The sequence below is a fragment of the Pyrgilauda ruficollis genome, unplaced genomic scaffold (assembly GCF_017590135.1).
Source record: "Pyrgilauda ruficollis isolate IOZ18807 unplaced genomic scaffold, ASM1759013v1 scaffold208, whole genome shotgun sequence".
Taxonomy (NCBI): Eukaryota; Metazoa; Chordata; class Aves; order Passeriformes; family Passeridae; genus Pyrgilauda; species Pyrgilauda ruficollis.
Window position 1 is genome coordinate 51,688 of NW_024520096.1, and position 22,249 is coordinate 73,936.

Below are 22,249 nucleotides of genomic sequence, written 5' to 3' on the forward strand. Positions count from 1 at the left end.
TGGAAAATTTGGGGGGGATACAGCCATGGGACCTGCAAGGGCTCAGGGAAATGGGAATTTTCCTCCTCCTTGAATGACTGAAGGGGAAGGGCCCAGGATGTGATGGGATTGCTGGGAAGAGACTCCCTGGATAATGGGACAGGGTGGATCACACGTTTCTTCAGATGGGATGTTCCCATTTATCCATAGAGAAATTTGGAATTAAAAAAAAAAAAAACCAACCAAAAACAACTAAAACAAAACCTTCAAGTCTTAATTTTCCAGAGGGAAAAATAAAGCTTCCTGCTCCACTTACAAGAGGAATCTCTCTGGGTTCGTGACACAAAGGTTTCAAAGCTTCCTACGTGGATTTTAGTCAGGAATGACAGCTCTGGAATCAGCTCTTGGAAAAGGGGGTGGGGGTCTCCCCATTCTTGCCCTCAACCAGCAGAAAGAACACTCACAACCAGCCTGGGGGGTCCCAGAGCCCCCCCAAAACATGCAGGGAAAAGGGGGGAACACCCACATTCCATTCAAAACAAAACCAGGCTTCCAGGAACACTTGGGATTCTTCCCCAGCTGCTGTTGTGCCAAATTTCCTTCCAAGTCCAACTCTGCAATTCATTTTCCTGTTGGAATTGAAGCAAGAGGGAATCAAATGGTTCTTCCAGCCCCTGAGGAGAGCAGGGTTGGCCACAAGTTGTTTTTTTTGTTTTTTTTTTTTTTCCCCATGGAAAAAGCCAGAAGATTCCAAGTCAGTGTTTAAAAATTAAAAATTTATATATATAGATATATATATATATATATATATAAAAAATTTCATTCTGTTCCCTAATTTTCCAGCTCTCCTCTTTGTCATTTGGCAACAGGATCATCCCATGGCAGGAATTCTTCTTTAAAGAGATGGTGAGTGAGCAAATGTAGTGAAAACACACAGTTCCTCAGCAATTCCCTGATCAAATTCAAGGATTCTCCTACATCCAGCTCCAAAACGAGGACAAGGAACTCATCTACATGTGATAAAATTCCATGGACAGCGTGGAGCAGGTTTTATCCCAAAAAAAAAAAAACCCGTTGAAACATCAATTTGTGGCAGCACAGAAACCATCAGCTGGAAAATTGATTCATCCAGAAGAAAGCTACATGGGTAATATTTTTATGGCTTGTTAATTATCCCGGGGTAACGAGGGGGGTCATGGGTCACACTGATTTCATTGCACAGTTCACAGGAGAGAGAAGATTCCAAACAAGCACAGGAATCTCCACGTGGAGCACCCTGGACTGGAGACGCTGTAACAACCCTCCAAAAACAGCCAAAATTCCTCCAAAAAGGAGGAAAACACTGGCTTGGGACATGGATTCTTACTCAAGCATCCTCCAGGATTGTGTTTACAGGGATAACACTTGGAAGAGTTCCTCCCAGTATTTAAAAATTCCAATAGTTTTGTGTTTTATAGAAAAAGTCACGGCAGAGAATGAAATAAAAACAGTCAAAAGCCACCTTAAAAGTTTGGAAGGGCTGTCTGTGTGATCCAGACAGGAATCCCTCCCAAAGAAATCCACTTGGGAGCAGCTCTGGGGCCTTTGGCCTCGTGGCACTCAAGTCCTGAAGCTTCCAGAACAATCCCACATGGAGGAGGTGTCCAAACCACCTCGTCCTCCAGGGCCATTCCCTCCTTGGAGCTCTGCTTCCAGAAGTTGGGAAGAGTTTAGACAGTTCCTTGAGAAAAAGACTCTGCTGTTTTCCTTTACATGTGGATATTGGTGAGAGGTTTATGTTGTTTCCCCTAAGGCTTGTTTTACTCAGAAAAAGAAGGGAATATGTTCAACTCTGGGAATTCTTCGTTGTTGTAGTTGGGCCCTTGGTCCCCCAGCATGGTCAGCATGTCCTGTGAGGATACAAGGAGAGGGTTAGGATCCAGACTGGAATATCAAGGAGTGCCAGGGAGGTTTAGACTGAAAATTAAGGGGAACAGCTGGACTCCATCTCAGAGGCTTTTCCAACCTCAACAATTCCATGGCTCCATGATCATGTGGGCAATTTAATCATGGGTTTGCTGGAATAGATACTGGGGACCAAACTGGTCCCTTCCACAAGAGAACACACAAGAGGGTCTGTGTCCAAGGGAAATTTAAGGAGAGCAGCAAATTTAAGTTATAATCACCAACTGCTGGGAAAGCTGGGGTGAGATGATTATGAATTCTCAGGAATTATTTTAATTTCATTGGACTGTAGCTTTTTTAGAATTAGAAGGGTTAATCCAACTGGAATTTCACACTGATCCTGCAACAGACCAAGACACAAAGCCAGTCCTGCCCTCTCCACTTCCAGCTCCATCAGGTTATCCAGGAGTTTGGGACCTCCCCAGGTGATTTGAACCAGAGGGACAAGCTCTGTGTGCTTCAAGACCAGTGGATCCCACCAGACTGGGAGGTTAAAAAGCCCCATCTTACTGGGAAGACCTCAGGCTGGCTGGGCTGGGGCTGCTGCACGTGCTGCTCCCCAGATCCTGGGCCGTGGTGCTGTCCTTGCCACTGTGGCCACATTCCCACGGCGTCGGCGGCGCGGGGCTGGAACGGGGCCGGGGTCTGAGCTGCCTCTGTGGCTGCTGAAAGAGAACACAGGCAGTGAATCATCCCTCCTTTGGGAATGGGGCTTCTCCAGTGCTCTGATGGGATTGGGAAGGGCAGTGCTCTGTGTGGTGCTGCTGGTGACAGGGCAGGGCTGTCCTGCAGGAATTCCTGCCACAGGAATTCAGGTGTTCCCCATGGGAAAGAACAGAGAGACTCCCAGAGGGGTTTGTTTCCTCCTAGCCAGCCTTAAAATGGTTCAAAATTCATCTGCTGGGATGACCCCAATTATCCCAAGCTGGAAGGGATCCACAAGAACCACCAAGTCCAACTCTGTGGTTGGAGGATGATTGAAGGTGATCAGCATCAGCCAAAGCACAGCTTCAACTCTGCTCCCCACATTTAGGCACTCCCAAAATCCACCAAAAATGACGGAGAGCACATCCCACCACAGCTGGACGCTCCCAGCTCTCCTCCCAGGGGTGTTTTGGCCCCCAAGCCCCACTCACTGAAGCCTGTGCCACGGCTGGCCAGGGCTGGGTACGGCACTGTGGTGGGAGAAGCCGTCGATCCCGGCGCTGTCATGGAGCTGAAGGAGGACGGCGTGCCCTGGAATGTCCCCATGCCGAAGGAAGGCGGTCGGGTCTTCACTGTCTGGGATGCCACTTGCTGTAAGAGAGGAAAAACACAGCAGAGGAAGAGGAGGCAAGGCTTCACCCCGACCCTCAGCTCAGGGAGGAGTTGCCGGATTAGCCGCGAAGGAGGAAGCACACGGACACGCAGCGCCAGAGAGCGGAAGCAGGATGGTTCCCCATGGAGAGCAGGGTCTGGAAGGCAGCAGGGACCCAGGGCCTGCACTGAGGGCTTGGGCTGTGCTACCTGGGGTGTGAACACCGGCCGTGTCCCTGGAGCCCAGGTGGTCCCGCTGACCTGAGCTGGGCTGGAGTGGCGGGAGATCTGCGATAAGATCCGGCCGGCGGGCGAGGGCTGCTGCTGGATGATGTTCACTGGAGGGATCATGCTGCTGCTCCTGCAACACAAGAGGTGTCTGAGGTTGTAGACAGCACTTGCAGGAGGAAGAGGAACCAAATCCTTCTGCTCAAGTCATTGGTGGAGGGAAATGAGCCCAGCAATTGCCCATCTGGAAAGGGTGGAGTGGTCATTCCCGGAGTGTGCCAAGAATGTGTGGATGTGGCACCTGGGGACAGGGGTTAGTGGTAAACAAGGGTTAACAGCCTGACTTGATGATCCTAGAGGGCCTTTCCAACCTAAATGATTCCATGATTCTATACTGGGAAACAACTGAGAGGGGACCCAGATCCTGGGCATGTCCAAGGCACAGCAGAGGAAACACAGGGAACGGGCAGGAGCTGGACAGGTGAAGCCTCACCTGAAGTTCTCAGCGGGCCGTGCAGCAGTGAAGGTGTTTCCCTGGGCAAAGAGGGGTGGGTTGGCTGGCATGGTGCTGGCAGGGATGGCTTTGCTCTCATCTGTGGAGAGAGCACGAGTCATTTTTGGGCTGGGACATCTCAGGAACAGGGACAGAAGCAGTTGGAAGAGATGTGTCTGCATGAAGGAAGACTCCTTTGTTCCTTCTCCGGACACAGACTCCAGACAATTTTGTTCAATCCTGTTTAATTTGATTTCTTTTCCAATTTCTACTGAACTCTCACGGAGCTTCTCTGGGGTCACAGCATCCACTGCAGACTGGGAGCAGGGAGAACTGCCCCACAAGGACAAGCAGGAAAGATGTGACCAGGGCAGGCAGGAGGAGCTGACCTGGCTGCTGACCCACCTGTGCTGATGCCAGGGAAGATCTCCCCGAAGCGTGGGTCCCGCTCCTGGCTGAACAGGCCCTCAGCCTTCTCCAGGGGCTTGCTGTGCTCGGGGCCAGCAGCACTCACGGGCTGGACAGGCACCTGGGGAGGGACACGGAGCTGCTCACACCTCGTGGGGGCTGCTCACACCTCGTGGGGGCTGCTCACACCTCGGCACAGAGGTGAGCACAGGGAGCAGCTGAGGGCCTAGCCATTCCTGGGATTCTTGATGTGTTTTTTTGGGATAGCAGGGCCATTCAGGATGCTCAGTAACATCCCTGAAGTGTCCAAGGCCAGGCTGGACAGGGCTTGGAGCAAACTGGTCTGGTGGAAAGGGGTCAGGAGGTGGAAGTGGATGGGCTTTAAGGTTCCTTCCAACCCAAATTATTCCATGATTCTGTGATTCCACATGATAAATACTGGACTCGAGCAACACCCAAGGCAGAAACACATTCCCCTCAAACCTCACCTCAAGCTGGTGTCACCACCTTTAAGCCCCCAGTAAAAAGGTGACCTAAACAGTACAGGACAATGAAGAGGGAGTGCCCAAATCCCTCTGGACTCACCTGTGAGTGCTCATACCCAGCCAAGCTCTCCCTTCCTGGGCCCACTTCCAGCTCTGCCTGAGGTGGCTGCTGCTGCCTAAAATAGAAAATGTCTGTAACAGGGGAACACAAGCTGCTCAAGATAATTCCCAAGGGAACAGCTCTGGGTGTTACACCAGGGATTTGTCAGCCTGGAACTCCTGGCTGCAGAGAGAGGAATTTGGGAATGAAGGGTGTGTGAGGGGAAGGAGGAAATGGGAAAAGGAGCTGAGCTCCTCCTGACCTTGAGGGCAGTGGGGCTGTGCCCATGTCCAAGGGAAGGCTGACGCTCTGCCCAAGCTGAGGCCTTGGCATGGAGTTTGCCAGGGCAGGTCGGGACTCCTGGCTTGAGTTCCTTCAAAGCAAACACAGAAAAAATAGATTTAAAAAGTCCCAACTGGTAGCAGAGCTGAGTCCTGTGTGTAGCAGGGCATGGCTGGCTGGGACAAGATGCAAAAAAACCTTGAGTGAAGGGATTTTTGAGTGAGTTTTCTCCTGGTTTCCTTGCAAGGTGGTGGCATGGAAAAGGATGCTCCAGGTGTGGGGGTTGTGCCTCCCTCTCCGTACTCAGTCCCTGCACACCCCAAACACAACCACACAGACACTGCTGCTCTGAACTTCCACAGGGATTTTTGGGTTCTGGATGTGGGAATGGCTGTGTGTGGAATGAAGAAATTCAAAGAAAGAGCTCTGACATGGGGCAGGAAATCAGGCTTGCAGCAGATTTCAGCTCTGCAGGGAAGCAGTGCTACTTTGCCTCATGGCAAAAAAATCCCGGATTTCCCTTTCCCAGGCAATCCAGCCTTCTGTTTGTCTGCTGGAGCTGCCCTTGCCAAGCCTGCAGCTCTAGATCACACACAGGCACAACTTCTTGGTCCTTGCAAGGGGTGTGGAACTCCCTCATGGAGTTCCTCTTTTCCTTCATGGAAAGAGAGAGCACCTTTGACCATTCCCAAAGATGGGACCCCCTGGGCTGTCACAGGAATCCAAGAGCATTCTAAGGCAGATTTCACTCATTTCAGGCACTGCTGGAGCTGAATTTTGGCAGCTTGCTAAGCCACATAAAAAGACAATTCCTGCACTTTGTAACCCTCCAGTGCCTGGCACAGCCCAGCAGAAAATGGGAACTGGAGGAACTAAGGAACTTCCCCAGGGTTGTGGAAATTGATGGGAAGCTGGGGAGAGGCTGAGGCTGCCCAGCTGTGGGTTATTGTGGGCTGAGAGCCCTTGTGCAGGTACTCACTTGACGTTGGTGTTGGTGCAGATGATGTACTCGATCTCATCCGAGTAGGGGTTCTGGAAGGTGAACGAGCTGGTTCTCATCAACAGCCACTCCCGGTTTTTGGATCGGAAGCGGAACATGACCGAAAGGACCTGGCCTTTTAACTTCACCACCTAAAAAAAAAAAAAGGATTTACACCAGTAGCACCTGATCAAAGGTGGGGAAGAGCAGCCTGAGCACGAGTTCCCCCCCTCAGACCCCTGTGATGGCCCTTTGCCTCAAACCTGGACCACCACATCTCAGTCTTCCCAAACTAAATGGCACTATTCCCTTGGGATAGCTTGATTCCTAAAGGATCCAGAAGGGGAATCTAAAAATCCCCTTTTTTGGCTTCACTTCTCTTATCTCTTTGCACTGGTGAGATGTATGGAAAAGCCTCCAAGAAATGAAACACATGCTGTTGCTTCCCATTCCAAAGGTTTGGAGCAATGGATATGAGCAGCTGGTTTTTTGGAGTCATGAAACCACAGGGGCAGCCTTACCTGCCCTGCCACCAGTCCAAGGCCCTCAGAAATAACAGTAACGACAACAGGGCAAGAAAACCACCTCCACTGCGGGTTCTGCAGCACTGGGCTGGGCCCTAGAGATGAACCAGGGTTTCAGCCAAGTCAAGCAGGCACTTGGGAGCCACATCCCTGGCCCTAAAAGCCAACTGGACCAGCAGCAGAGCTGGACTTATGACTGGATTCAGGAGTTAAGACATCAGATGCTTCTGTTTCATTTTGCATTCAATGATATGACTAAATCTGTAACTGTTTGCACAGGAGAATTATCTAAGCTTTGTTTTTCTTCTTGGTTTTCCAGTCAATTTTGTTGCTTTGCAAGCACCAAGACATTCCAATCTCGGAACGAAGTCCAATCTGAATTCCACCCTGCATGCAAAGGGCAGCTGTGATGCTTTTACCTGTTGAAAACTGTCCCGTAAAAGCTGTTGGTCTTCTGGATGGCAGAAATCCACAATGTCTTTCCCCAAAAGTTCCTATTTTTCAAAGAATTGTGAGAGATTGAATCAGTTCATCTGGCAGGCAGATTCCATAATTAATCCGTCTTTGGACAGGTAGTTCCTGCTCCTTCCCTCCAAAACCCTGTTACACAACCCAAGCACAAGAGCTGGTGTGCTGTTTTTCAAAAGAAAAGCACAACAGCTGTTGATTAATGTTTGATCTTTAACTCAATTTGAGGCAAAAATGGCTTTAATTGACATTTGACATAATCCAGAGCCACCCAGCCTTCCCATGATCAAAGGACTTGGAAAAACACAAGGAAAAGCAACCAGTGGAGAAGAAACACACGTCTGGTTAAGCCCTGGGCATGGTTTATCAGCTCTGTTGGACAAGCAGAGCCATGATGGAGAAGGAAAAGTAAATTTAAAGAGCATTTTTTTTAAAAAAAAAGCTCCTAAAGGTCCTTACCTGGGGCTGGTAACCCACGGTGGCCACGCAGCGGTGATCGATGAAGGTGAAAATTCCTTCGGTGTTGTGTCGGGAGATGAATTCTGTGGGCTGGCAGACATTGCTCATGTCTGTGCAGTTGGGGGAGCTGGTCACCTGCCAGGAACACAGGGACAGTCACCAACCCTGGCTGGCCCTGAGCTGCCAGCCCTGCACTGGGATTTGTGGCTATCGGGGAATGTTTTCAGGCAGAGCAGTTTAAATCTGGGGACTCCCAGGGTAAGGAAATGTTGGAAAAGGGGAACAGGGCACTGACCTGGAGCCTGCCAATGGCCACGAGGCAGAACTTGCTGCCCTGGCCAGCATCAGGGTCATCATCAGGCAGGGAAACACCTGGGAATGGAGGGCCAAAAATTCCAGAACGTTAGACAGGGAAAATTTCAGAGGAATGGACTTCAAGACATCCCTCTGCCCTGGTCTGTAACTCAATACTCCTCCCCACGAAGGGATTTTGTAAATTAAGGTGTTCACCCCGCCCTTTTTTCACCAGAAGGAATGAAAATATCTGAATTTCAGCAAAAGCTGCACATCAGACAGTTCAGTATTATTTTCATCCTCTACAGACAGAGACTTTGCTGCTTCACCTGCAAAAATTAAGTCCATCTTAAAATAAAAGTCATAGATGCATTTGCACAGCACTTCCTGGCACATTCAGCTCCTGGAATGGCAAGGTTAGACCATGTGCTCCTAAACCCAGCCCACCTGAACACAAAAGTGAATTGTTACCTGCTGGGGGCCAGGCTTTGATGTAGCCCGTGCAGTGCACGACGACGTAGTGAGGTTCTCCATCCTTGGCTGCACCTAAACCATTCCTTGGGAGACAGAAAGAGGTTGTGCTGCAGTGGGGGAAGGTGAGGCAAGGTGTTTAGCTGTGTTATTTATGTGCTGTATGTGTAGATGTTATTTATGTGTCATTTACCTGCAGCGATTCCTCATGAAGCTGAGACGATTGACAGCGACTGGATCCACAGAGCTGTTGCCACACCTGCACCAAGAAAGGATTTGATCTTTCTTGATCAACATGGGAATAATTTGGACATCTTGAATAAGAAGAATTTCCATCACAGAAACCCCTCAGCCTGCAAAACTCAAGGACACTTGGGGCTGAAACTAATTGCTACTTTAAACTGGATCTTCTATGACAACAGGGCAAACAAACATCTCAAGAACTTGACTGCAGGGAAAGCTCAGCCATGTTCTATCATGTCAACATCAAAATGAGCCCAAAAAAACTGAAATAAAAGCATGGAAGGGGCAGGGTTAGGGAGCAAGTTTGGCTTTAGGCTCAGAGATTTTCCCAGGAATCCCTTCCCACCTCATCCGGCAGATGAAAGATCTGCGGGAGCCCATGCACATCCTCATGGACTGCTGCCCTTCCTTCTTCACAGTCCCTGTCTTCAAATCGAGGATCCGACCTAAAAAAAGGAAAAAGGAGATGCTGCTGCACTGGGAGTCCTTCCACCAAGCCAGGTGTGGTGCCAGGTAACGTACTGGGAACTGGCAGGACACGAGTGTCACTGGTGGTACCTTTAGATGCATTCTCGGGGGGGGCTGCAGCATCCTTGGTAGAAAGGCACCAGGGCTTGGTTCCCTCTACAAAGGGAAGGGTTTAATCCAAGTCCTTTGCAGGCTCTCCCACCTGCCAGCCCCTCCACGTCCCAGTTTGGGTTGCTGTACCTGTGAGGGCGTTCTCGGAGGTGGAGAGCTGCTCCCTCAGCTTGCCCACGTCGTCGGGGTGCACCTGCTCGTAGAGGGTGCTGCCGAACCACTCGGACTGCGGCTGGTTCAGCACCGGCGTCACCGAGTCCGACACGTAGACCACGCGCCCCGTCTCGCAGGACACGATGAACAGGAAGCCATCAGCTGCCTCCAGGATCAGGTGTTTGAGTTCCTGCAGGCACACAGACACCTCTCAACTCCACAGCCAAAACCTTTTCCCGCCACCCGTCGTTTCATTTTCCCCTCTGATTGCTGTAATTCCCACAAAGCGGCATCAAGCCAAGACCAGAAGGCTTCAGTGACACCTCACTATGACCTTCCAGGACCTCAAGACAACTTAATAAAAAGAGGAAAAGGGACTTTTTATACAGGCAGAGACCTGGTCGGTGAGAAAGGAGGGTTTGTAGGTGCCATCTGTGGAGGTGTTGCCAGTACCACGCAGGGACTTCATGTGGGACACGGCCATGCGCAGGATGGTCAGCTTGTCCGGCTTGCGGGCCAGGGCGCTGCACGTGGGCACCATGTCCGACAGCTCCGTGATGTAGGCTGTCATCTTGTTCCTCCTCCTGCGCTCGATCTCGCTGTGGTTCTCCCTGCCAGAGGTCGAGGAGGAGAAAAGAAGGAAGGTGAAGTTGCCAGGGGTGGGAGGCTGAGCCGTGTCCCCACGTCAGAGCTCGCACGGGTGTCACACACAGAGATGTCAGGATTAGGAGTCAAGCCTCGCATGCTGGGCGTGCACAGGGAATGTGGAGACAGGGCAAGGAGGAGAGGCTACACCTGGACCTTCCTCAGAGTCACAGCAGCTGCCTGGAACCTGGGGACAGCGAGGACATGGGCTGACCTTCCCCATCCACCACACAACGCTGCAGGAAGCCAAAGGAGTTGTTCCCAAAGCGGGGTCACCTCACTGCAGGTGACCTCAGCACTGTCCATCCCAGGGTGGATGAGACCACCTGCACCATCAGACCCACCAGGTCTGCAGCTAAAACTTGGGCACCTGCTCTTCTGGGCAACCTGGGCTAGTGGGAGGTGTGCAACTGGATGAGCTCTAAGGCTCCTTCCAGCCCCAGGCACCCCAGGATTCTGAGTGACCTGAACTAGCTGGGTCTCACCTTGCAGTGCTTTGAGAAGCCACTTCTCAGTGACATCAAGAGCCTTCTCACCAGCACAGCAGGGAAAGCTTCCAAGCAGGTTACACCTCATTTCTGCACAGATCATCAAGGCCAAAAACGTGGACCAGGCAACACCTGGGTGGTGGCACTGACCTCCAAAGAGGCACTGTGGCCATTGCTGCCACCTAAAGAGGCTCTTGGCACCCCTTTGGCTCACAGGGCACAGCTCCCATCAGTCCCACAGACCAGAACATGGATCTTTTATCCAGGATAGATAGTTTAACTGGGATCCTAAGGTGGGTTTTCCAAAACAGAGCTCAAAAGCCAGGTTTCCTATACAGAAGGATGGATCATGTGCAAGGAAGCACATGGTGGGAAGTGAAATGAGATGGAAGTGTTGGAAGGAGCAAGGATAGGCAGGTGAATAAACAGGATAAATACAAAAATGGAGCATTTATCACCACGAGGTGTGTGCAGACATTCAGTGACCTCACCTTTGAGTCAGGCAGCTTCTCTAAACTCACAAGCTCAGGTGTGGAAAACAAAGATCCTTCAACTACAGAAGCTACTGGGGAATCACCAAACATTTACATTTCACTTGCCCACTGTCACTCTGCCGTGAGGAAAGGATGGGAGAACTGGGATTGTCCATCCTGGGGGACACTTCTGTGCCTTCCTGATCTCCTCAAACACTTCAGCACAGCTCAGTGCAGTCAGCAAAGGCACTCTGGGGGTCATGTTTTGGTTTAAAGACAAAACTGCCCAAAACTGGGTTAAGTCTGTAAGGTGGAAAATGAAGGGCACAGGTGTTGAGGCTGCTGCAGGTGTGCACAGGTGACAAATGACCTGGATGTGGGCACAGGTGTCCTCAGGGCCCACTCCTGGATTCCAGGTGACTGTTCTGGTGGTTTCAGGCATGTTCCCTCATTAATTACTAATAGAAACTCAGGGAAAAATTAAATCCTGCTTCCAGTGACACCACCTTTCCTGGAAGGTAAACACCTGAGCTAACACACCTTTTCCTGCCTGTTCTGAAATTCCAACAGCATTCCCAGGACACAAAACCTTCCCAGATGGACAACTTGGCACCCTGACCCAGGACAAGAGGAACTGTATTTAGCACAGGTTAGCAAAGTTACAGGTGAAAGCAGGAGCACCCTGTGGCCTTTGGTAAATAAATCCTTCCATGTATTCCCTAAAAAAGTTCTTCTAAGGATGAGCTGTGCCTTTCCTCAATGCCTTTCCCCTCCTAATCCCAATTTCACAGCCATTTCCAGGAGTTTGTTAAATCCTCTGCAGCAGATGAGGGAAGGAGGGAAAAATTTAAAGAGAAGGGATGCCTAGAGAAACATTAAGGAAAGGAAAAACTCTGCTTGTCCATGCTTGAAATCTCCATTCTCCTACCTGGCAAGTCTCTCCTTATCCGCTGAACTCTGCTCATCATCAGACCTAAAAATAAAATTAGCCAGCTAAGCTAAAAATGGAAAAAAAGTTGAAAGAAATGGAAAAAAAAAATGGAAATATGGACTAGGAAACCCAGCCTAGGGACAGGTCTGTTTTGCAGAGCAATTCCATAAAATAAAACAGTCATTAGTTTGCAACATTCTACATTAAATTGGTGCCTGATGTGTTGGAGTTTCAAAACATTTTCTGAGGCTGTGACCTAGTTCTAATTTGCTTATTTCTAATATTAGAAGTATTCTGATATTTCTAACATATTTTTGATTTGCTTGACTTCAGAAGGACTCAAACCACTTAAAAAGCTGGAGAATCCCAGCTTGGAATTCCCTGTAGCCCTTTGGCAGGTAAGAGTAGGACAGTGACCCCAAATCCTGGGGGCAGTTTTGGGCCCCTCCTGGGAAGTGGGACATTGATGGCCTGGAATGTGTCCAGAGAAGGGAAAGGAGCTGTAAAAACACCATGGGTTCAGTCCCAACACTCAGAGATACTGTCAGACACCAAAAACTCATCAAAGCATTCCCTACAATCTCCAGAAAACTCCCAATTTGCAAAGCTTCTGTGTAATTCCCTACAAAACACACAAATCCCAATGTGTTCAAGGAAAACTTGTACTAAGCAGGAAACTTGAAATCTCTGCAAGTTTCTTGAGCAGGAGAAAAGAATGAGAGTCCAAGGCCAGAGCTGAAAGGAATGGTGAAAAAGAGGAATGTCATTGTCACACTCAGTGAACTGGTCCAAAAAACATCAAGGAATATGTGTGGATCCCTTCAAAGAGAGATGATTGTGAGAAGGGAGCTGCAGGATCTCTCTCATATTAAGGTTTTTTGGCATAAAAAAGCTTTTAAATCATCAAGTTCTTACCTGGCAAATCTCTCTTTATCGTTTGGCATCGGGTCATCATCACATCTAGGAGAAGGAGGAGAGGTTAAAGTGTTTCACTTAATTCTTTCCCAAAAAACACTGAGATTTAAGGTTTAATAACTCCCACCAAAAAATGCCTGGGGTTAAAAAGGCCAGCTTGGCTGTGGGTGGGCAGTGCAGGATAATTCAATGATCACCTCAAACACTATGGGTGAATTACTGGCCTCACTCCATGGGGTTTTCCATAGCACACCCCAATTAGGGATGGTGGGATCACACACAATTTAATCCCATTTAAACCAAGAAATAGATTAAATTGCACTTGGAAGATAAAGGTAGCCCAAATCAGGACTTCCATCCAAGGGTTTCTCTTGGTAAATCCTGCATTCATCACCCTGAAACCATTCCATGACCATCCTTAGAGCACAGGAATGCAGGGAATTCCAGTATCACTGGAATTGGAGTTATTTGGAGTTTTTATTGGAGCTAACTCCAGTGTCACTGGAGTTATTCAATCCTAAACCACGTAGTGAGGCTACAGATAAATGACACAAGACATTCCAACTCTTCTGTGCTCCATATGGATCATGAGGAGATCCTCACAGCCTCGCCAACTCCTCAGGAATAAGGATGTCTCTGGAGCTGAAGCATCCTTACAGCAGATGAGGATTAATTAATGTCTGAGGCAGTAACAAAAGCCACAGAGATGGAGGAATATTGCTGACTGGGAGAAAGGGAAGAGTTTGAGGAACTGGAGCAATTCCCACTGCTTCCAGAGAGGAAAAGCCACAGGAGCAGAAAGATCTTGCTCCAGAGAAAACACACAGACACAGCTAGACCACAGGACAGAAACTTCTGGATGCCATGCTCTCCCTCACCTGAGGAATTTACTGTTCCCTTCTCCATCATCATCAAAATCCAGCCTGAAAAACAGAAAAAAAAGCTACCTGTTAACCAAGTGGTTTCTCCTTTAAATTACTTTTCTGTGTGTCCCCATGGATGATTCCTGAAAGGAAAAATTAAGTAATCCCAATGCAATTTAGTGATCCTAATGTGATACAACCAACAAGTTTGGAAAGGGGCTTCTTTTAGGTGTCAGGAACAGAGCAAGGAAAAACAGTTCCAAAGGAAGAAAACCCACTTGCAGCATCCACTGAATCCCAAACTTCTGCTCCAAAAGCCTGGATCTCCTAGGAGAATCAGGGACCATCAACTGCCTACACATGGAGCATTCCCAGTTTAAAATTCTGGATCGGGTGCATTTAAAATTAAAACAAAACAAAACAAAGTGGAGGGTAAAATCTTCCTGGAGTTAAAGTTCAGTTTGTGCAGTGTTTGCCCAGACAAGGCCAAAACCCCACTTCTGACCAGTTCATGTGGAAGGACAGAAGATTTTTCACCTTTCCTTTTGGGATGGAAAACTGTGGATGCAGCAGAGCAGGCAGCATGGGAGGATCTGCAGGGGAGTGGAAGCATCAACAAATGGGGCTGAAGGAAAGAGTTTGAGTGACTGGAAGGGGTGCAGAGACAGATTTCAGTTTGCTCGAAAATTACGAGGCAATTTCTCGTGCCAGAAATCTGGGAACAGCCACTCAACTCCCTTTGAATTTGCAAAGGCATTTTTAGCAAACAAAAAGCCTCCCACAAGCACATTGTGGCTTCCCCCCACCCCTCCCAGGGACAGCACAGCTGCAAAGGTTGGAGTAAGGCCCCAAAACCCAGATTCTCTGTTCTCCCCAGGTCTTGCAGCAACGCCTGTCTTGCTCTCAAACCTTCTGTGAGGTGCAAAGCTTTTAGTCCCCTCTGAATATGTCACTAAACCCCCTCTTCAAGGGGTGTAGCTGGCACAAAGACACAGAACTGGACAGAGCCCACCTGAAAGAAGCAGGAAACTTCTCAGAAGCAGCCAGAGCTGACAGCTCTTTCTGGAGAACAAAACTTCCTCAAAAAGGCCTTTTTCCCACAGCCCTCCCTGCAGAGCACAGCCCCAGCACTCCCTCCCTCTCTCCCTCACTCACCCAGGCCGTCTCTTGCTGGGCCTCTGAGTAACAGCTCCTCCAGCCTGGGCTCCCGAGCCGGAGTTCCCGGAGCCAACGGCTGCACCCAGCGAGGAAACGTCGGATGCCATCTCTAAACAGGAGCGAAAAAAAAAATCAGGGAAATCAACCAGTTTTATTTTCCAAGCCCCTGGGGCTCAGTGGAACACTCCTCAGTTAGAAGCAGTTGTGTGGCAGCATCTGCTGGGGCTGGATGTGGGGCAGTGTGAGTTTGTGTCCTTTCATCTGCTGCAGCGAGGGGCCGTTCCCAGCGAGGAGCACACGCCGCTTCCTCAGCTGGAGAGCTGAGCCTGCCAAACTCAAAGATGTGGTTTGCTTTTTTGGAGAGAGGAGGAGCCCGCTGGGAGCATGAGGCTGCACCATGAAGGAGGGAGGAGGAGCAGAGCTGCGAGTTTCCCTGATGACACCAGGCTGCACAGGGTTCATTGCCCAATCTGAGACAAAGGATGAAGCCAAAAGCTCGTAAAACACTTCAAAACTCATCATTGTTCGGCTGATCTCTTCTGGTCTTCACCAGTACAGACCAGTGGGCACCATTACTGGCCTGCCTGTGTTCTTCCACAAGTGCTTGGGGCACCCTGAAGAAATGTGAGGTGGCTCAGCCATGGCCCAGGGGATCTCTATGGTCCCTTCCACCCCAAACCAGTCTGTGATTCCATTTTCCTGTATTTTTCTGTCTGTTTCCTGTATTTTCCTTTGTATTTCCTGTATTCTCCCCTAATCCTGGATGTTCAGGAGCACAGATAACACAGCCTGCAGCTGTTCAGAGCTTGCTCAGTGTGGTTTATGCTGAATCTACATCCCAGCATCACCATCAGAGCCCAGCGAATGCTCCTCTACATTCAGTCTGTCCCACATCAGAAAGTGAGTTTTTAAATCCATTTTAAACCATTTTTTCCTGTTTTGCTGAAAGAAGTCAGCTCTGTGCATATTTTAATGGTTGTGGGTTTGGAAATGTGCTACAAAACTGCCCCAAAACATTGCTCCAACCCAAAAAACTCCACCACAACCTTTGCAAACTGAGCCTGATGCAGCTCCCAAACCACTTCTGCTTTATCAAAGCTAAGGGACCCCAAATTTACCCAGACACCCCCAAAACCCCCAGTGCTGGGTTTCCCAAACCACCCTCAGCAGCACCGAGGGCAGCTTGGGCAGGAAACAGCCACAACTGGGGAGACAAAGTGAAGAACTGAGGTCAGGTTTAATGAATTAGGGAAAAAATGGGCTTTAAGCTGGGGTTCCCAAGCTCTTCTCCACTGCATAAAGCCAGATTTCAGTCCAACAACAGTTTAATTTCACTTCCAGAGTTGCATATTGGTTTATTTACAGCTAAAAGTGGAGCTGCACAATCACCTCCGTGGTGTTCCTGGACCTCAGAGCAAACACGTTCCCAAATTTCTGGTATTTCTGCCAGAATTTAAACATATTTTACCACAATAACATTCCCAGCCTCTCTGCCTGCCTGGTTTGTTTTCCTCCAAGCAGCTGGTGTTGCTGAGGAAGCTTTTTCCATGCAGATCCATAGTATTTCCCAGGGGTGACTACAGTATGGAATAAGCATCCAGCTCGAGGCTTGGCAGCTGAAAGAGCCAAAAACAACAATTCCAACCAACAGCAGGAGTGAGCACAGCCCATCCAACACCAGGATCCTCTGCAATTCAAAAATACATCTGGAGAACAAAAAACCAGAGGTGGAAACCCTTCCCCATCTCCTTTCTGCTGGATTTTGGATCACCCAGATGCTGCTGTGAAGTCCCAAAGTGACACCCAAGGATTTTGTTTAACAAAATGAAGTTTCAAGTGGGAATAAAGCAGGCCAGGAGGGTTCCTCCTTTTCCCCAGCCCTATCTGAACGTGGTGGGAACAGAAATGAAGTTTCTGGAGCACAGAGGAGAATCCCTTTCCTGAGGGGAAGGAATTTCCTCTCTGGGCAGGGGAAGGAAGTGACACTGTGCCGTTCTCCAGGCCCAGCTCCACGCAGGGCTGAGGAGGACAGACACAGGAATTGCTTTTCAAACCTTTGAGATCTCCCAGGAGCCCAAAATGCATCCCATGAGGAACCTGCCTCCCTCTGAGGAACATTTCCCTCTCGTGGCTCAGGTGGAAGCTCAGGACAGACCCTGAGGGTGGGCACCAGGACCTGGCACTGCTCTGCAGGGGCAGAGTGGCCACAGCCCCCCAAAACCGGAGAGAGCTCTGGCTTTTTCACCCTTTGGGATCCCCAGGAAACACTCAGGAACACAAAGATTCCTTCCCAACTTCTTCTTCCCATTCCAAACATGAACACCACCACACAGAGGTGAATTCCTGGAGCACAGGGTGGCCACAGCCCCCCAAAACCAGGCAGAGCTCTGGCTTTTTCACCCTTTGGGATCCCCAGGAACACAAAGATTCCTTCCCAACTTCTTCTCCCCATTCCAAACACCAGCACCACCACACAGAGGTGAATTCCTGGAGCACAGGGCGCAGTTTTCACTCCCTGGAAAGAGGCTGGAGGCAGGCTCAGCCCCAAGCTGCACCAGGGCAGGTTTAGGATGGGTGTGAGGGAAATTCCTTGCCAGAAAGGGCTGCTCTGGAGTCACCATCCCTGGAGGCGTCCAGTCAAGAGCCCCAGGTGGGTTTCCAACATCCTGGCTGGCTCTGTGTGCCAGCCCTTCCCAGAAGCAATCCCTGCTTCCCCACACCATGAGCTGCATCTAATTAAGGCCAGAAGAGAGAAAATGTAAATCCCAACCCCCACCACTGCTCCAGGCTCCCAGCCCAGCTCTCCTGGGAAAGGCTCTGCTGCAACCACTGGCATCCCAACAGGGGAAAAAAAAAAAAGGCTCCAAAATAAAATTACTGCAAATATTCCCAGCTGGGATTTACAAAAGGGGCTGCTGCAGCTTTAATGTATATTTTTATTGTACAAAACTGGTGCTTTTTGCTGCAGAAGCTTCAGCAGGGGGTTAATTGCCAGGCTCACGTTTGGACATCAAATCTCACAAGATTTGTTTTAAATTTACCCATTTGTGAGCTCCCCAAAATGTTTGGAGCAGATAAACCGGCCTTAAAAGTACTCTGCATTTCACTCACAACTAGAAGGCTTGGATATTTCTGCTTTTATGGTTTTTTATTTACAAAACATCTCAATTTCTGTGTCTGGGGTACATTAAATTGATTTTTTTTTTAAGTAAGCAGGAGGTTTTTAGCTTGTTTGAGTTTCCCATGCAATGCCAGCTCAGCACTTTCATCCCCATGGGAACGTTCTCTGAGAAGAAACATAAAAATTAAGAAAAGAATGTTTCTTCCATTGCTAAGGGGTTGAAATGAAGACATTCTGGGTATTTTGGGGCATTATCCAGCATCCACTGGAGCCCTGAAATCTGTTTTTTAACACTTTAAGGAAAAGAAGACCCACATAATTTGTGAGAATTCTTCAGAATTTAATCTCCTAATAATCTCCATGTTTACTGTTTGTGTATTTCCATCCCTCTGTGTAAAAGTTGGTCACTCTGCCCATGAGTATAAATATTAAACACAGATGTTGAAAATTCCTTCTCTTTTCTTTCAGAATTTAAAACTTTCTTATGCAAAGAACCACGGAACCCTGAAGACTCCACTTCCACAAATGCTTGGACACCCACGAGTGTCTTCCTTCCTCCTAAAGTGGATGAGTCCCCAGCGTGTTTTTTCACCATTAAAAGCCACAAAACCTTCCTGAAACGTTAAAATAAAACCCCAGAATCCTTCAGCAGTGTCACTGAGCACTCCTGGATAAACCTGAGCGTGCCTCACGACCCTCAAGCCACAAGAGGAGCCACAAAGGACAAGCTAAGATTAAAAAAAAAACCCCAAAAACACAGAACAAGCTCAGATTCTGATCTCAGCCACCACGCTGTAAATCCATCACGACTTCACAGACGCTGGGTTAATCTGGATACGAGCTCAGTTCAGAGCAGTTTAGCCAGAAAATTGATAAAATCAGATATTTTTCTGGCAGGAATCAGGGCTCAGCAGCTCCCAGCTTCCTGTGCAGAGGGAGTTGAGGACTCTGGGGACCAGCGTGAGGAAGCGAAGCTGAGGGAACATTGTGCTCCAGGCCCTCCCCTGCTCCACAGGGCTCAGAGAGACATTTGTGCAAAACCTCCCAACAGGGACAGCGCTTTTGGTTGGGAGTTAAGAAAAACCTCAGCGGAACACAGCTGAAAAAGGGGCTAAAACCCACAGAAGACGTCAAGGAAAACAAATCCAGACGAGTGGTGATGGAAACCCAGTGCAGGGACCCCAAACCCACCTCGAGGGTCCCTCCTGGGGGGCTCTCCGGGGACCCCAAGCACCCCAAATCCAGGGAACACAGCTCCCATCCCACTGTGCCATTCCCCCTCTCCAGAGCCCCCTCACGCCCCTGTCAGCCCCTCCAGCCCTCTCAGAGCCCCTCATGACAACCCCCGCCCCTGAGGGTCGCCCTCAGCCTTCCAGGCCCCGTCAGAGCCTTTGGGACCTCTCAGGTCCCCCTCAAGCCCGCTGTGCTCCCTCTCAGCCGCCCATGCCCTCCCTGAGGCTCTCAGGCCGCTCCCCAGCCCCGCCTGTGCCGCCGCGGCCGGGCTCACCCGCGCTGGCGGCGGTGGCGGCCATGGCGGGGGTCCCGGGCCGCCCCCTCCTCGCTCCGCTCCGCCGAGCCAAGATGGCGGCGCAGGAAAACCTCCGCCGGCCCCACTGCCCCGCCGGCGAGGGGGCGGGGCTAGCGGCACGAAGGGCTCCTATTGGTTCAACACGGGGCGGGGGGAGGGACACGGGGAGACGTAGCGTTGCTATTGGTCCAAATGGAGGGCTGGGGGCGGGGATAAACGGAGGGCACGGCTGGGGGCGGAGTAGAGCCGCCTTCGCCACGCCCCCATAGAAAAGGAGGCGTGGCTTCTTAGAGGGGCGTGGCTATAGCGGTAGTGTTGGTGACGTCACGCAACACTGGGATTGGAATTAAGATTAAAATTAAAATTAAAATTAATATTGGGGTTGAGACTGGGGTGAGGTTGGGGTTTTAAACCCCAGGGAATGAAGATGCGGATCCAGACTGCACATGTGATTTGGGTCGGAACTGGGACTGAGATTGGAATTGGGTTTTTTTTTGTCAGGACAGGGATTTAGGGACACCAACAGGACCCCACAACTCATCCTCTGCTGAAAAATCTCTGGAACACCCCCACAGCCCAGCTCCTGGGCTGTCAGAGCTTCACTGCCTTCCCAAAGTGATCGTTTTTTTCTCTCAGAGGGGGAAAATAAAGAAACTTGAAGGAGATTTTTGGCATATTTTGGGTGCTCTGGGGTTTTCATGAGGCTGTCTTGCAAGATCCAAATGGGCAGCTCACTTCAAAGCATTTTCCAAGAGTTTTTCCCAGTTTATTCCAATACAAGCAAAAAACTACCTTGAAATCCTCTCAGAGGCAAAGCCTTTTAAATTTTGGGGATAAATCCTCCTAAATGCTTCCCCCAAGTGACCAGTGAAGGGACCCAGAGCCTTGTCCCGATGGGAGCAGGGGGTGTGGGGTGGGAATCTGATCCTCTGGGCTGTGTCTGAAAAGTGATGCCGGCACATTCCTGCAGAATTCATGAGGGCCTGGAGCCAGCAGGGCCAGCACTGACACCCAGCAAGGTAAGGAAGGAGCAGAGGGCACCCAAAGCCACATTTCCCCCTTTTTTTTGGGTGGTTTTGACCCCTCAGCCCCATGAATTCGCCCCTCTTCTGGTCCCTCAGGGATGTCACTGGGAGTTGAGTGCTGGGGGACACGCGCTGGAGGATTCCTGAAAGAGACACCTGAGGGTCCCTGGAGCTGGGAGAGAAACCTGAGGGTCCCTGGAGCCAGAAGGGAAAGACACACCTGAGGGTCCCTGGAGCCAAGGAACACCCACCTGAGGGTCCTTGGAGCTGTGACAGACACACCTGAGGATCCCTGGAGCCAAGGAACACCCACCTGAGGGTCCTTGGAGCTGTGCCAGACCCACCTGAGGATCCCTGGAGCTGTGACAGACCCACCTGGAGCTGTGACAGACCCACCTGAAGGTCCCTGGAGCCAAGGAACACTCACCTGAGGGTCCCTGGAGCTGGGAAAGACACACCTGAGGGTCCCTGGAGCCAAGGAACACCCACCTGAGTGTCTCTGGAGCTGTGCCAGACCCCCTGAGGGTCCCTGCATGGAGACCCCCACGGCGCTGCCCGCCATGGACGTGGACAAAGCCGTGGCCACGGCCTTCGTGGTGCTGCTGGGGCTCTTCCTGCTGGCCATGACCGTGCGCTGCGCCCGCCTCGTGGTGGATCCCTACAGCGCCATCCCCACCTCCACCTGGGAGGAGGAACCCATCAACTGACCCCAAACCCCCCGCCCCGGGACCCCCAAACCCCGCAGGGTGCCCCAAGGAGCACCAGCACCCCCATCCTCCAAGGGTCCCCCCTTCCTCCAGGACCCCCATTTCCCTCACTGATTCCCCATTTCCTCCAATTTCCCCTATTTCTCCCATTGATTCCCCACTTCCCCCATTGCTCCCAATTTCCCGTATTTCTCCCATTGTTCCCCCACTGCTCCCCACTTTTCCCATTTCTCCCTATTTCCCTCCATTTACCACATTGTCCCCCATTGCTCCCCAATTTCCACATTTCCCCCCATTAATTCCCCATTTCCCCCATTATTGCCCAATTTCCCCCATTGCTCCCTATTTTCCCCATTCCCCCCATTGCTCCTCATTCCCCAATTTCCCCCATTTTCCTCATTGCTCCACAATTTCCCCATTCCCCCCATTCATTCCCCATTTCCCCCATTGCTCCCCAATTTCCCCCACTGCTCCTCATTCCCCATTTTCCCCCATTTTCCTCATTGCTCCCCAATTTCCCCATTTCCCCCCATTCTCCCCATTAATTCCCCATTTCCCCCATTTCTCCCATTGCTCCCCAGTTTCCCCCGTTGCTCCCTATTTTCCCCATTCCCCCCATTGCTCCCCATTCCCCGTTTCCCCCATTTTCCCCCATTACTCCCCATTCCCCCATGCCCCCCCCGAGTTTCAAACCCCTCCGAGGTGGCGGTTAAAGGATCGTTCTGGGGGGATCCGGTAACGGCTCCAACGGCCCCAAACAGTCCCTGAGGCTCCGGAGGCCCCTCAGGAACGAACCGGGCCCCCCTCAGGAACGAACCGCGGCTTTCCCGGTCTTTACATCCCTGATTTATAACTTAAACGGGGCCGGCCGTTGGCGGCAGCTCCCGGGCACAGCGGTCAATTCCCCGAATTGCCGATTCCCGTGGGATTTATCCCCCCGATTCCCAGAGGAATTCATTTATTCCCGAATTTCGGGGATTTCTTCAGCCCCCCCCCCCCCGCCCCCCACA

General features: G+C 50.5%; 2 protein-coding genes across 9 annotated transcripts; one reads left to right on the forward strand and one right to left on the reverse strand.

The window, feature by feature from the left end:
- Nucleotides 1-734: 734 nt before the first annotated feature.
- ARNT (aryl hydrocarbon receptor nuclear translocator) lies at nt 735-19,597 on the reverse strand. Of its 8 annotated transcripts, none has more exons than XM_041467362.1 (23): nt 19,487-19,597; nt 14,856-14,967; nt 13,716-13,760; nt 12,838-12,882; nt 11,920-11,964; nt 9,783-9,996; nt 9,362-9,575; nt 9,212-9,277; nt 9,000-9,099; nt 8,604-8,669; nt 8,411-8,496; nt 7,941-8,017; nt 7,646-7,780; nt 7,138-7,212; nt 6,195-6,346; nt 5,196-5,306; nt 4,934-5,009; nt 4,346-4,469; nt 3,941-4,040; nt 3,481-3,580; nt 3,060-3,219; nt 2,434-2,588; nt 735-1,868 (listed from the first exon to the last, which is right to left on the reverse strand). In XM_041467362.1, exons 1-23 carry the CDS (start codon nt 19,509-19,511, stop codon nt 1,779-1,781), a joined length of 2,373 nt encoding a protein of 790 aa, XP_041323296.1. In that variant the 5' UTR covers nt 19,512-19,597; the 3' UTR covers nt 735-1,778. The 8 variants fall into 8 exon arrangements, with proteins under 8 accessions (XP_041323296.1, XP_041323294.1, XP_041323293.1 ...); XM_041467360.1 differs by having other exon boundaries at nt 2,434-2,585; nt 3,430-3,580; XM_041467359.1 differs by having other exon boundaries at nt 3,430-3,580.
- A 1,468-nt stretch (nt 19,598-21,065) lies between these two features.
- CTXND2 (cortexin domain containing 2) lies at nt 21,066-21,241 on the forward strand. The gene has a single exon (XM_041467505.1). It carries the CDS (start codon nt 21,066-21,068, stop codon nt 21,237-21,239), a length of 174 nt encoding a protein of 57 aa, XP_041323439.1. The 3' UTR covers nt 21,240-21,241.
- Nucleotides 21,242-22,249: the final 1,008 nt, after the last annotated feature.

What these genes read in the sequence shown, in the direction of transcription:
- ARNT (XM_041467359.1), bottom strand. Translation starts at nt 19,511, where the DNA reads ATGGCCGCCACCGCCGCCAGCGCGG. An exon ending in GATAAGGAGAGACTTGCCAG is followed by an intron (nt 9,997 to 11,919) that starts GTAGGAGAATGG and finishes GACCTCTGGCAG; the next exon opens with GGAGAACCACAGCGAGATCG. An exon ending in CCCCGAGAATGCATCTAAAG is followed by an intron (nt 9,100 to 9,211) that starts GTACCACCAGTG and finishes TCCTTTTTTTAG; the next exon opens with GTCGGATCCTCGATTTGAAG.
- CTXND2 (XM_041467505.1), top strand. Translation starts at nt 21,066, where the DNA reads ATGGAGACCCCCACGGCGCTGCCCGCCATGGACGTGGACAAAGCCGTG.